This window comes from Dendrobates tinctorius, unplaced genomic scaffold (assembly GCF_039654945.1).
Source record: "Dendrobates tinctorius isolate UK_male_01 unplaced genomic scaffold, ASM3965494v1 ptg000007l, whole genome shotgun sequence".
NCBI classification, from domain to species: domain Eukaryota; kingdom Metazoa; phylum Chordata; class Amphibia; order Anura; family Dendrobatidae; genus Dendrobates; species Dendrobates tinctorius.
Window position 1 is genome coordinate 55848573 of NW_027361675.1, and position 15262 is coordinate 55863834.

Here is a 15262-nt window from a genome sequence, read left to right on the forward strand (position 1 = left end):
GCACCAGGCTGGGAAGACTGAATCTGCAATAGGCTAGCAGCTTGGTGTGATGAAATCTTTTTAAGTGGGAGAACTTGCACAATTGGTGGGTGACTAAATACTTTTTTCCCCACTGTAAACCAGTCTTTGATAAGATGACATAGAGAAATACAGGTTCATTTTAAAAGTTCTCTGTCATGAGAAAAAATGCTCTTAACCTGCAGATATGATTTCATTCTGAACCTGCCCAGTGCCCACACTTAGACCCCTGCTGCCGGGAGAAAATAAACTTTATTCCTTCAGTAGTGTTTGGGTTTTAGTCACGGGGTGGCGCTGGTACGGTTTCAGTCACTGCTCTGTGCATAGAGAGTGGCAACAGTAGCTGCACCCCCAGCACTGACTGAGAGCCGATTCTAATGCTGAGCTGCTATCAGTCGGTACCAGGAGCGCAGTAATAGCCCCTGCTCTCTATACACAGTGCTGTGACTGACCAATGCCACCCCTGTGACTGAAACACGAACACATTGGGAGGAATAAAGTTAATTTCCTTCCAGCAGTGGGAATCTAAGGGTATGTGCACACGTCGCTGATTTGTGTACAGAATTTTCTGCACGGAATCTGCATCTCTTGACAGAATCCGCAGGTCAAAATCCATGCCTTTTTTTTGCGGATTTTTTTACCTTTTTTGTGCAGATTTCCTGTTACAGATTTTTTGCAGATTGGCATGTGTTTTTACCCCTGCAGATTTCTATAATGGTGTAAGAATGCATGCGGATCCGAAAAAAGAATTGACATGCTGCTTAAAATAAACCGCTGCGGATTCCGTGCGGGAATTTCTGCAGCATATGCACAGCTATTTTTATTGCCTTCAGTGATTTACATTGTACTGTAAATCACTTGCGGATCCGCAGCGATTCCACACGGAAAATCTCCTGCTGATCTGCAGCAAATCTGCAACGTGTGCACATACCCTAAGTGTGAGCGCGGATCAGGTTCAGACCGCTATCTATTAACCAGATTAAACCCATATCTGCAGGTTATTAACATTTTTTCATGTGACAGGTTCCCTTTAAGTTCTACTAGAAGTGAAGCACTCTATGACTACAATTCAGATGAGCAGCTTCAATCAACATAAGTCTATTTGTAGGCTGAAACCATAAATGGAGTAAAAACATGGAAGAGCCGCAAACCTTTCCATTACAAATTTTTCTTTGTGTTTCTGATTTTGGCCAAGCACTTCTGATTTCGGCTTACAAATTCAGATCTAAATATTGCCATGTGAATAAAAATTTAAAGAGGTTGTCCTGGCAAAAAAGTTCCCAAGGAACTTGGATGTAATGATGTATAGTAGGTTTCTATGAAGACAGTGGCTAGATGATAGAGTCACAGACACAGGTATACGTGAAAGTAGTTTGTATTAAACAAGCAGCACAGAACAGCACAGGTGCTGGCGGAGCCAGATAATGACAGCAGTGGTAACAACAGCAGAACTCAGTCCAGTAGATAGCAAGTTGTACACCGGCACTGTGTAGATGTAAGCAGACACAGTCTGAAGAATGCAGGCAAGGACAGTCACTTAGCCCTCTCCCTTGCGGGAGGGGAATCTTCGGGCACAGTGCAGTGGCAGAGAAAGTCACTAGGTAATTGATACTGGATGTGCAAAGGTAGCAGGGATAGTCTCTCAGGTGGAACGCACACAGCAGTCAAGATCTTCAGCGCATACCGTGAGTGCTGTAGTAGCGGTGAGCGGTGGAGGCAGGGCTGGAAGGAGCCTTCAGGCTGACCCCGTCAGAAGGTCCAGGCAGCGGCAGTTAGGCAGCAGGTAATCCAGGTGGATTCAGCAGGAAGGAAGGAGGTAGCACAGCGTGCAACTCCCAGCTAGCAGATCAGGTACAGGACGAGATATACAAGCAAGGTAGTCACGTCCAGGAAAGCTATTTAAACCCGGCGGGCGGGACCAACAGGCGGTGATGTCACAGGAACCAGTATGGCCGAACGAAGCCAGGCTTAAGGGCAACAGTAAGGGCAAGGTCCGGAACACAGCAGAATAGGAACGATGCTTACATTATTCCCCCCTTAAAGAATGTCCTCCGGACAATCTTCGACCAGGCTTGTCCGGGTACCTTAGATGAAACTGCTCCAGCAGCCACGGAGCACAGATATTCTCCACCGGTTCCCAGGAATTCTCCTCGACAGAGTATCCTTGCCACTTGACCAGATATTGCAACTTCCTTCTGAAGATCCGTGAATCCAGAATCTTCTCCACGACATATTGTTCATGTCCATCAACGAGCACTGGAGCTGGAGGAGAGGAAGTACGCCCTGGGAAAGAATTTGGTACAACTGGCTTTAGTAGGGAAACATGGAACACCGGGTGAACCTTCCAGGCAGGGGGTAATTTCAGACGCACCGCTACCGAATTCACTAGAGCCACGATCTTGTATGGCCCTACAAACTTCTGCCCCAGCTTGACAGTCGGTGCCCTCACCCTCAGATTCTTGGTAGACAACCAGACCGTATCTCCCACCCTATACACCGGAGCCGGCCTCCTGGTACGATCTGCTGCTCTCTTATACCTTTCCTGCGCAGTCGTCAAGGTGGTCTTCAGAGCTTCCAAATTCTGCTGTAAGAAAGAAAGATGGTCAGACACAGCAGGCACTGCAGCCTCCTTGGGGAACTGCGGCAAGATGCTTGGGTGGTAACCCTGATTAGCAAAGAACGGTGACTGCTTAGTCGAGGAGTGCTGCGAGTTGTTATATGTGAACTCTGCCAGGGGAAGCAGATCTACCCAATCGTCCTGCAGATGACTTAAGTAGCAACGGAGGTACTGCTCCAGGGTCTGATTCGTACGTTCCGTCTGTCCATTAGTCTGTGGATGGTAAGCCGAAGACAGACTTACTCTAATATCCAGAGCCGCGCAGAAACACCTCCAGAACCTAGACGTGAACTGCACCCCACGATCCGAGATCACCTCATCCGGGACTCCGTGCAGACGGACCACCTCTTGAATCAACAAGTCTGCAGTCTGTTTTGCTGTGGGTAATCCAGCGCAAGGGATAAAGTGTGCTGCCTTAGTGAGGCGGTCCACGACCACTAGAATGGTGTTCTTACCCTTGGAGACCGGTAGTTCAACAATAAAGTCCATTGAGATGGATCTCCAGGGACGAAATGGTATAGGCAAGGGTTGTAACAACCCGGAAGGCGACGCACGAGGCGTCTTGAACCGAGCACATACCTCGCAGGATGACACGTATCCCTCCACGTCCTTCCGGTACGAAGGCCACCAGAAGTACCGAGCCAGGAACTCTTGGGTCTTCGTTATTCCACGATGTCCCCCAATCTTAGAATCATGGATCAGTCGGAGGACTTCAAGTCTTGTCACCTCTGGTACATACAGCCGATTCTCCTGTAACCACACTCCTCCATTGTAATTTAGGCTTACTTCGGGGGTAGGTTGCCTTAGCAACGGATCTGCTGCGTATGCTGCTTTGATCTCAGACAGAAGATCCTGATGATGGATTGCAGAGATGAAATGAGCGGGAGACACAACAGTACTAGGAGACGACTTAATCACTTCCTCAGGAGCAGCAATCCTAGATAGCGCATCTGCCTTACCATTCCGTGCCCCCGACCTGTAGGAGATGATGAAGTTGAATTGGTTTAGAAACAAGCTCCAACGTGCCTGACGTGGGTTCAAACATCTTACGGACTGCATGAATTCCAGGTTTCGGTGGTCGGTAAGAACTGTAATCGGAGTTGAGGACCCCAGCAGCAAGTGTCTCCACTCCTTGAATGCCGTCACAATCGCCAGTAACTCCTTGTTCCCTACGTCATAGTTCTTCTGCGCCGGGGATAGCTTCTGAGAAAGAAAGGCACAAGGATGAAGAACTGCCTTCTCACCTCCTCTCTGTGACAACACTGCGCCGATGGCGACATCCGATGCGTCCACCTCAAGAGTAAAGCTCAGGTCTGGGTCTGGATGTCTTAAGATGGGAGCCGACACAAATTTGTCCTTCAGCCGTGTGAACGCCTCCTGGGCTTGCGGAGTCCACCGGAACGGTACCCCCTTCTTGGTCAGTTGGGTGATGGGAGCCACAATCTCAGAGAAGTTACGGATGAAGCGCCTATAGAAGTTGGCGAATCCCACAAACCTCTGAACTTCCTTCACCGATCCTGGCGCTGGCCACTCCTGGATCGCTCTGGTCTTTTGATCGTCCATCTGGAGACCCTGTGGAGAGATGACATAACCGAGGAACTGCACTGTTGCCCTGTGGAACTCGCATTTCTCCAATTTGATGTAAAGATGGTTATGCAGCAGGCGTTGCAGCACTGTCCTCACGTGGAGCCGATGTTCCTCGAGATCACTGGAAAAGATTAAAATGTCATCGAGATACACAACCATAAATACATCAAGCACATCTCGGAAAATGTCATTAACAAAATGCTGAAAGGTTGCAGGAGCATTTCGTAGTCCGAACGGCATGACCCGTGATTCGAAGTGTCCATAACGGCAGCGGAAGGCCGTCTTCCACTCATCTCCAGACCGAATTCTCACGAGATTGTAGGCTCCCCGAAGATCCAGTTTGGTGAATATCTTAGCCTGCTTCACCCTCTCCAGTAGTTCAGAGATTAAGGGTAGCGGGTGCCGATTCATGACCGTTACCTTGTTTAAATCACGGTAGTCCATGCAAGGACGCAGACCCCCGTCCTTTTTCTTCACGAAGAAGATTGGTGCACCCGCAGGAGAAGTAGACGGTCGGATGAAGCCCTTGGCGAGATTCTCGTCGATGAAGTCCTTCAAGGCCTTTAATTCAGGACCAGACAAAGGGTAAATACGCCCGAATGGGATCTCCGCCCCAGATATCAGTTCTATCGGGCAATCATAAGGCCGGTGGGGAGGTAACATATCTGCCCTCTTCTTATCACATACCTCTGCCAGATCCTGATACTCCATTGGTAATTGTCCCTCAGTCGTAGCTACTACCTTGGGGATAGCAGCGACCTTAGGAATAGCGGGGTTGCTGTTAGAACTTGGAGGGAACTGCACTTCCCTGGTCTCCCAGTTGATGCGAGGATTCTGAACCTGGAGCCAAGGTAACCCCAGGATAATAGGAAAGTGAGGAGAAGATATTAGTAAAAAGGACAAATGTTCCACATGTTCCTCTCCAATGCATACCTTCACCGACTCAGTCTCCATGGTTACCGGTCCCGATGTAAGTGGTGACCCGTCTACTGTCTCCATCAAGACTGACGACTCCCTCTTCACTGCCCTGATTCCATGCTTCCTTGCAAACGCGATATCCATGAAGTTTCCACTGGCCCCGGAGTCCAACATGGCGGCGCTCTCGACACACCGACCCTGGAAGCAGACCCTCAAGGATAGGTAATAGTGGGAATTCTTCTTAGTAGCGAAGGAGGAAACGACGGATGTCATCGAGATCACCACTGCGTTCAATGGAAGAGATGCCAGCGAATTCATATCGGCAAAGTCCAGGTCTCTCTGATTGTCTCTGCCCCCCGAATTGTTCAGATCTAGGACGCAGGACTCCCCCGCCTCGGAGTTACAATCAATGATAGCTGCAGCCGTCTTACGTCTCCTGACTGGACACTCGGAGATGAAGTGACCGGTCCCCCCGCAGTAGAAGCACAGGTTTTCCTTAAAGCGATGCTCCTTGCGGGCATCAGGAGGATTTCTACGTACGGCATCCACCTGCATCGGTTCGGGCTCGGGCTCGGGATTCCTCCTGCTGGTGACATCTCTGGAGGGAGAAGAGAACGGAACAGTGTTATTAAACCGTAGATCAGACCAGCGCTCCTGTCTGCGCTCAGAGAGTCGATTGTCAATGCGGATGCAGTGGTTGATGAAGTCCCCAAGAAGCACGGGCGAGTCCCCGCGTGCCAGTTCATCCTTAACTGCCGTAGACAATCCCCTGCGGAAGATGGCCTGCTTGGCTGCCCCGTTCCAGGTGGTGTCTAAAGCCCATCTACGGAAGTCCAATGCATACTCCAGCACCGAACGCTTCCCCTGCCGAAGGGTCAGCAGCGTCGTCTCAGCAGTATTAGCTCGGTTCGGGTCATCAAACATCTGCGTCATTGCGGCAATGAAATTGTCCATAGAGTTAAGCAGAGGGTCGTCGGTCTCAATCAAAGGGTTGGCCCACGCGAGCGCCTTACCAGACAGCAGCATGACTATGGTCAGAACTTTGGAGCGTTCCGTAGTGAACTGTGGGGCATGAGCAGCAAAGAAGATCCGACACTGGTTCAAAAATCCTCGGAATTTATCCCTCTCACCAGCGAAACGGAAGGGTGGAAGCTTCGGGAAGGTCGGTGTAGTATCCCGGGCAACACCTGCTACCTGCGCGGCTGGGGCCTGTTCCAGAGCAGCAATCCGATCGAGCTGCATAGGAATCGCTTGCTCCAACGCCAGAACACGATCACCCTGAAGTGGAGCTGCTTGTTCCAGCGCCGTAATCCGATTTGCCAGTCGTTGCAACTGTGCCTCTGCTGCCCCGGCGTTGTGTTCGATACGTTGCTCCAGCGTGTCCAGCTGGGTCCTAATGCCTGCCACATCCTGCCGTATCAAAGCAAGCTGCTTGCTTACACGTTTCTCCAGGGACTCTACACCTGCGGTCTCCATATTGGTGGCTTGTATATCCTGTAATGATGTATAGTAGGTTTCTATGAAGACAGTGGCTAGATGATAGAGTCACAGACACAGGTATACGTGAAAGTAGTTTGTATTAAACAAGCAGCACAGAACAGCACAGGTGCTGGCGGAGCCAGATAATGACAGCAGTGGTAACAGCAGCAGAACTCAGTCCAGTAGATAGCAAGTTGTACACCGGCACTGTGTAGATGTAAGCAGACACAGTCTGAAGAATGCAGGCAAGGACAGTCACTTAGCCCTCTCCCTTGCGGGAGGGGAATCTTCGGGCACAGTGCAGTGGCAGAGAAAGTCACTAGGTAATTGATACTGGATGTGCAAAGGTAGCAGGGATAGTCTCTCAGGTGGAACGCACACAGCAGTCAAGATCTTCAGCGCATACCGTGAGTGCTGTAGTAGCGGTGAGCGGTGGAGGCAGGGCTGGAAGGAGCCTTCAGGCCGACCCCGTCAGAAGGTCCAGGCAGCGGCAGTTAGGCAGCAGGTAATCCAGGTGGATTCAGCAGGAAGGAAGGAGGTAGCACAGCGTGCAACTCCCAGCTAGCAGATCAGGTACAGGACGAGATATACAAGCAAGGTAGTCACGTCCAGGAAAGCTATTTAAACCCGGCGGGCGGGACCAACAGGCGGTGATGTCACAGGAACCAGTATGGCCGAACGAAGCCAGGCTTAAGGGCAACAGTAAGGGCAAGGTCCGGAACACAGCAGAATAGGAACGATGCTTACATTGGAGCTGTAAAAATTAACAAGCTCAGTGATAATCACCTTCCAGCACCCACCTGAATTCTACACAGGTTGCTCATTCATCAGCACTAATAGTGCAAGAGGAGATGCCACTCTTTCACCAGCAGTTGTGATTGGCTACAGTGATCAGGTGACATGAGCTATGCATCATGTGATGTTTGCGCAAACCACAGAGCATCATGCGCTGAATCTAGGGGTGGTGGTATTGGTGGGTGGAAGTGGGGTGGTAGATGAGTATCACTTAGATTGTTTTATTTTACAGCTTCAAGCTCCTGCAGAACATTTCTTTTTGCTAATACAATCCCTTTAACCTTTATTTGTCATTATAGTACAAGTGTAGCTTGTTGGTGCACATTCACACTGTGGCCATTAACAAGCCCAACCTAGGATAAAAACAATAATGAGCAAATACACTGTAGTAAGTAAGTAAAAAGCAATAGTATGTGTAAATAACAAAGAATACTTAGTCAATAGTATTTTGATAAAAAAGCATAAAAGTCATCCCACACGACCAGGTGTACCCCACCTGGACGGTCCTATTTCTAGTGATTAACATATACTATTCCTATTTGAGCATTTCCTTACTGCAGAGTATTTGCTCATTTTGTTTTTATCCCAGGTTGTGTCTTTTACATTACTAAGTTAAATTTATTTTTTTCAACCCCAAATTGAACCCCAGATCAACAAGATTTTTGCTAATTACAGGTGTCCTGGCATTTCCTCTTGTTGAACCAGGTGAACAGAAAAACATTAACGAGTGATGTGATCTTTATTGATTCTCTGCCACGAGTACTTTATTCAGGTAAATATGATATAAGGCAATAGTAACAATTATCCTACATTACACGAGACTCTGAAACCTTGATGAGACCAAATATTATCCCATGGTTTCTGAACAGATTGTTAACTCTGGTGCTGAACCCATTATGGTCCTTGCTTCTTGACTGAGGTTAGATACAAACTAAACCTTAAAGTGAACCTGTCACTAGATTCATGCTGGAGCAGGGCATGTAGAAGCCAGCCGACGGAGACATCGGAATAGTCCAACCTCTGCCTGTAGTCCCCAACTGGATCTGTAAACTGTTTTCTCTGAAACAGCAGAGCACTTGAGAGAAAAACATACCTGGCTGCAACTGGGCTCTGATTCATGCTGGCCATGATTCAACAGGATCCCTTTAAGTGTGTATGTGAATTTTAGCAACAGTCCAAAATTCTTTATTCTGGCTCCATTTTATAACTCTCAAACTCGCCTACATACAAAGATTTGAAATAACAATCTTCATGTCTTTTGCTTCCTCTAGAGGGATCTCTGCATTACTGCATATTGCATTACCTTTAAGTTCAATCTACATATAATATATGATAAGCTCATATAATATTTGATGGTGGCCCCCTCTCTCTCGCTTTACATATATATATATATATATATATATATATATATATATATATATATATATATATATATATATATATACATACAGATCTGGCAAAAATTAAGAGATCACTGCAACATTTTCAGTTCGTCTGATTTTTCTCTTTATAGGTATATTTTTAAGTAAAATGTAAATTGCTCTTTTATTTTATAAGCTACTGACAACATGTCTCCAAATTTCCAAGCACTAAATTTTGTATTTATTTTCAGAAAATGAGAAATGGTCAAAATAACAAAAAAATACAGTGCTTGCAAACCTCAAATAATGCTAAGAAAACAAGTTCATAATCATTTAGAAACAACACTGAAATTTGATGGAGGATTGGTGATTTGCGAGTGTAACTGGCAAAATTTGTGCGCCCCTGGGCAAAATTACAGTCATTGTGAACAGTTAAGCAGGTTGTTGTTGAAATGATCTCTGAAAGGGATAAAGACGTTTCCTTTATATTTTAGGCAAAAGAATATATTGTCATTTTTCACATTTTAAAAATTACAAAAAGAAAAATGGCAGATGCAAAGATTTAGGCATCCATTGAGATTTGTGTTCAGATAACTTTGCCCTAGGTTTCAGACCTTAATTAGCCTGTTAGAATTATGGCTTGTTCACTGTCATGGTTAGGTAAAGGTAGGTGAAGCAAATTTCTCAGCTTTATAAAAATCCAGTCTCCTCTAACCTTGTGCCAAAAACAGCAGCCATGGGCTCTTCTAAGCAGCTGCCTAGCACTCTGAAAATGAAAATTGTGGAGGCTCACAAAGCAGAAGTCTATAAGAAGATAGCAAAGCATTTTCAAGTTGCCTTTTCCTCAGTTTGAAATGTAATTAAGAAATTGCAGTTAACAGGAACAGTGGAGGTGAAGCTAAGGTCTGGAAGACTTAGCAAAATTTCAATGAGAGATGCTCGTAGAATTGCTAGAAAGTCAAATCAGAACCCCCACTTGACTACAAAAGACTTTCAGAAAGTATTAGCAGAGTCTGAAGTTGTGGTACATTGTTCTACTGTTCAGAGACACTTGCACATGTGGCTTTCATGGAAGATTCATTAGAAGAAAACCTCTCCTGCATCTTCACCATAAAATTCAGAATTAGATGTATGTAAAAGAATATCTAAATAAGCCTGATGCATTTTGGAAACAAAACCTTTGGACCGATTAAGGTTAAAATATCACACTTTGGCCTTAATGATCAAAGGTATGTGTGAAGAAAAAGGGGCACAAAATTTCAGTGAAAGAACATCTCACCAACGATTATGAATGGGGTGGATCAATCAAGCTTTTGGGTTGTGTTGCAGCCAATGGCATGTGGAACATTTCACGAGTAGAGGCAAGGATAGAATTTCAACAAATTCTTGATGCAAACATAATACCATCTATTAAAAAGCTGAAATTGAAATAAGGATTGCTTCTACAAATGGATAGTGAACCTAAACAGACGTCAAAATCCACAATAGACTACCTCAAAAGGTGCAAACTGAATATTTTAAAATGGCCCTCACAGTCTGAACATCATCGAAAATCTGTGGCTATACCTCAATACAGCAGTTAATGCAAGATGACCCAAGAATCTCATATAACTGGAAGAATTCTCCAAGGAAGAATGGATGAAAATCCCTCAAACAAGAATTGAAAAACTCTCGGCTGGTTACAAAAAGCATTTACAAGCTGTGATACTTGCAAAAGGCCTGTATTCTGTCCCCGGGACCTGTGGCTGCAAATATGGCTCTGTGAGATGCTGGATCTCTTCACCTTACTTACAATAGGCGACGTTCACAGATAGCTTTAACTCAGCTGCCGGCACACATGTTATGAAGAATCCAGAAGAGACTTTGATTTCTTTAAGAATTCTTGTTGAATGCATACAAACAGCAGCAGGTAAAAAACACATTCTTCATACAGGCTGAAAACACATGTGCTTCTAATGATGCCAAGATAGAGAATGAGACACAGGGGGAAGAAGAAGGAAGTGACATCACACCCAGAAGATGGGGACAGGGAGACAGAAGGGACAACCTTGATGGAAAGGGAGGATTTCAGCTATGCAAAGCACAGGAAAACATAGCAACAGTAAACAATATGAGAGACTGCAATACAGCATGTAAAATGCACAGGACAGTCTGTAAAATGTCTCATTCATGGGAAATAACACTCCCCATCTGAAATCTATAGATTTCATAATTTTTATGATGTCCTCTGGATTTGTCACTGTAGACCTGAAAAACAAAGGGAAAACAAGCATGCAAGTAATAACAACAACAGTTGTAGTCCAATTGGCATGGTCTAATCTTCAGTTGGAGGCATGAAGTCCTCAACAGCGGAATAGACCGAGTCCAAACATAAACCCATCTTCAGACTGGGGAAGCCGCAACGTGCAAACACTTCGATCAACCAAATTATCCGCTGGAGAAAGTTCAAATGTTCGAATGTTCCAGCACAGCTGGAGGAAAACGTGGAGGTAGGCTCCCCGCCGTGATCTATGTCCCTAAACATGACTTTCATGTGGTGTCCTCCTTTGGTAAAAGTAGCACAAGCTCAGTGACTGGACGGAAGAAAATACGAGTTGAACCGCCTTTCGTAACCGTGACTTCTACCTTACGGATCTTCTCATCATTGCTTGGTGTAACCTTGGTAATAAGACCCATTGGCCAGTCGTTGTGATGAGCTTCTTTATCTTTAAGGAGGACGAGGTCTCCCTCTTGTAGATTAGGTTTTGCAGTCTGCCATTTGTGACGGATTTGAAGCAAGTACAAGTATTTAGTTTTCCAGCGGTGCCAAAAGGCATTGGACAAGTGTTGTACCAGTTTCCACGGACGTCTGTAAATGTCCCCGTCCACAAACTTCCCTGCAGCTCCAACCTTCTGAGTAGGAAGTGTAGCAGGAGTAAGGATCATTGGTGCATCAGGGTCCGATGTTACTGGTACCACTATACTGTCTGTGTAGACGGTAAATGAATCAATAGCAATGTCCATTTTGTCCTTTATAGCTTCAGCATAGGAATCTAACTCCACTGCAAGAATGGCGGCACAAAGTTCGATTCTTGGAACACAGTGAGCAGGTTTCGTGGTTAGTTTTGCCTTACTGAGGGTGAATCCACAATGCACCTTGTTACCTTCTTCCAAAGTCTTCAGGTAGACTACGGCAGCTATAGCCTCTGTAGAAGCGTCGGAGAAAATGGGGACTTTTCTTCTGATGGTGGCTGAAAGGGTGCCTGGGGAATAACAACGTGGGATTTGGAAATGCTCTAAGACCTTCAGAGACTTCATCCACGCCTCCCACCTTTGTTGCTTCTGGGATGGTAGCGGAGTGTCCCAATCCGTACTCTCGGCGGTCAGCTGTCTCAACAGTATCTTGCCTTGAATGGTGATGGGTGCGATAAACCCGAGAGGATCATAGATGTTGTTCACAACAGATAGGACTCCTCGTTTAGTGAAAGGTTTATCGCAAGCTGACACCTGGAAAGTGAACGTGTCCTGCTTAATATCCCAAAGCAGACCGAGGCTGCGTTGCGTGCAAGGAATGTCAGAACTCAGAACAAGATCCCTTACACCAGCAGCGTGATCCTCAGATGGAAATGCTTTCATTACCTTTTCACTGTTGGACACGATTTTGTGGAATCTAAGGTTCACTGTTGACAGCATTTCCTGAGTCCTAGAGAACAGATCGATAGTCTCTTCACTTGTGGGAAGAGACTTAAGCCCATCATCTACGTAGAAGTTTCTTTCCACAAATAGACGAGCATCAGGCCCATACTCTCTCTCACCTTCCTGTGCTGTCTGTCTTAGTCCATAGATGGCCACTACAGGCGAGGGGCTGTTCCCGAAGACATGCACCTTCATCCTGTAGTCTATGACCTTGTTGCGGACGTTGTTGTCTTTGTGCCATAGGAATCTGAGGTAGTTTCTGCTATCTTCTCTCACGGTAAAGCAATGAAACATTTGTTGAATGTTGGCCATTACTGCAACAGATTCTTGCCTGAAGTGAATCAGTACTCCTATAAGGCTGTTGTTTAGATTAGGCCCAGTGAGGAGCAGGCTATTTAGGGAGATGCCTTCGTACTGAGCACTGGAGTCAAACATCACTCTAATTTGGTCGGGTTTGCGAGGATGGTAGACACCAAAGGATGGAAGATACCAGCATTCTTCACCTTCTTTTAGTGGGGGTGCGGGTTCCGCATGACCTCTATTGAAGATATTATGCATGAAGTTGACAAAATGTTTCTCCATCTCCGGCTTTCTCTTTAAGGTGCGTTTTAGGGATGGAAACCTTGCCGTTGCTTGTTGCAGATTATCAGGTAGCCTTGTTCTTGGAGAACGAAAAGGTAAAGGTGCTACCCGGCTATTTGAATCGTCTTGGGCGAATTCCTTTTCCATAATCTTTATAAATTCTTTGTCCTCCCTTGCAGGTGCTAGCTGGTTGTCTTCTTTTGTAGAGTTGAACACTGTTTACCCGAGGTCAACATTACGGGACAGGAATATGTTCACGTTGTCAGAGGTTTCTTTCTTCCTCTTGTCGCTTATCTTCTCTTTCGTCGAGTAATGATGTGAGCATGGTTGAAAGTACGTGCTGCGACCGTTTGGTAGGACGTGAGTCTTAAATGAGGAAATCCTCTTGGGTCTGTTCATCTTTTCTCTACAGACATTGCCTATGATATCCCAGTCTAGGTCTAAGCGTTGAGCAAAGGGAGCGCCGTGTGGCCCATTGATTTGCTGACGTACCTTGTGTAGTCGCAGAATGTCTCTGCCGAGCAGGATCAGGATGTTTGCGCTGTTGTCGAGAGCTGTTATCTTGCCTGACAAAGTCTTTAGATCAGGGTGATGGAGTGCAGCCTCTGGAGTTGGAATTTCCTCTCTGTTGGACGGTATCTGGTTGCATTCGATCAGAGTGGGTAAGGGTATCTCCACATTTTTCTCAAGAGACGACACCATGAGTCCATTGGCTCTTCTCCCAGACACCTCCGTAACGCCGCTGCAGGTGCCTAGGGTGTAGGTGTGAGAGTTTCCCTTTAAGTCAAACATATCAAAGAGTTCTGACCTTGCAAGTGACCGGTTGCTTTGATCGTCCAGGATAACATACACCCTTGCGGTTTTCTCTGGTCGACCCTTGGGATACACATTCACCAGGCATATCTTCGCACACGACTTCTCCCAGAGGCCTTCTCCACAGACTTCTGTGCATGAAGAAGATATTGAGATAGCACTCACTGTTTGAACAGCATCCTCCCCGCCTTGCCTTGTGGTGGGGGAAGGCATAAGCTGTGCAGTGTTAGATTGGGATGGATGGAGTGCTTGCACATGCTCTTTGCTGTCACACTCCAAACACTTAATCGATATTTTGCAGTCCTTAGCAAAGTGTTCAGTAGAAGCGCAGCACCTGTAACATATCCCAAAGTTCTTCAGAAGCTCTTTGCGTTCCTGGAGTGGTTTCTTTCAGAAGCTGATGCACTTCTTTAAGGGGTGAGATTTCTTGTGAATGGGACATATACGATTAGGATTCTCAACCTTCTCACCTTTGTCGCTCTTATCTTGTGATACTGAAGGTGTGGGAAGAACATCAGTCTTCTTGACGGACATTGGAGCTCAGCGGTTCCTGTAGTTAAGACGTGGACTGTCGTGTTTAGGAGATGAAACAGGGTTGCTGTGTTCTCCATAGGAAAAACTTGGATCAGTCTTACACTCTACAATATTTTCTATGAAGAAGAAGTAGGAAGATGGAGGGAAGGAGACTTGGTTTTCCCTTTTGTATTTTGATCCAAGCATGGCCCTCTTATTTTGGACATTGGACTGCAGCTTGGAAACTATTGGGTTTACCCGGTGAGCAGTGTCCAGGTAGCTGATGCCAGACAGGTACGGGTCTGCTTTGGCCAGCTGAAGCTCTAACAGGAGGTCGCTGAGCTCTTGGAACCTTGTACTGTCCTTATTAGATACCTTTGGGAAATCCTCTAGTCGCTTGAACAAGGCCTTTTCTAAGGGGAGCATCTATGCGGTCAGGAAGGATTGCAGGAGCAAGGGTAGCGCTGTATTGGCTTCGTACATAGTCTCTAGTACGCTTAAGAGGGTATTCAGTATCAAAATCACTTAAACTGATGCTGTCTCTTCGGCTCCCAGTGATGGCTTGTTCCAGGACCTTTAACCTTGCCATGGCTATGGCGTGTTCGCGTTCCTTCTCTAGGGCCTCTATTCTGTGCACTGCTTCGGCTGTCTCTATTTTCATCTCAGTTTTCTTTTGAGCGAAGGCAGCTTGTATTTTAGTGGCCTCGGCTTCTGCACATGCTTTTATGAGCTGTTCGCTGAGGGTTGAGGATTTTGAAGAGCGTGACTTAGATGATCGCTTTGACTGTCTGGCTGAGCCAGAAATACAAGATGACATCTCGGCTATTAGCGCGATTCTTGCCTCTCTCTTGGCTTTTATGTCGTGCACCATGCTTTCTCTCTGAGTTAAGTTGTTGGAAAGCTT

The 15262-nt window shown here is 46.2% G+C and overlaps 1 protein-coding gene across 1 annotated transcript in view; it reads left to right on the top strand.

Moving 5' to 3' along the window:
* LOC141086031 (uncharacterized) overlaps positions 1-15262 on the top strand; it is a 971752-nt gene that overhangs the window by 751327 nt on the left and 205163 nt on the right. Inside the window, exon 86 of the mRNA XM_073571764.1 lies at positions 8090-8186. Coding sequence (XP_073427865.1) covers positions 8090-8186 — 97 coding nt within the window. The remainder of the gene's footprint in view (positions 1-8089; positions 8187-15262) is intronic.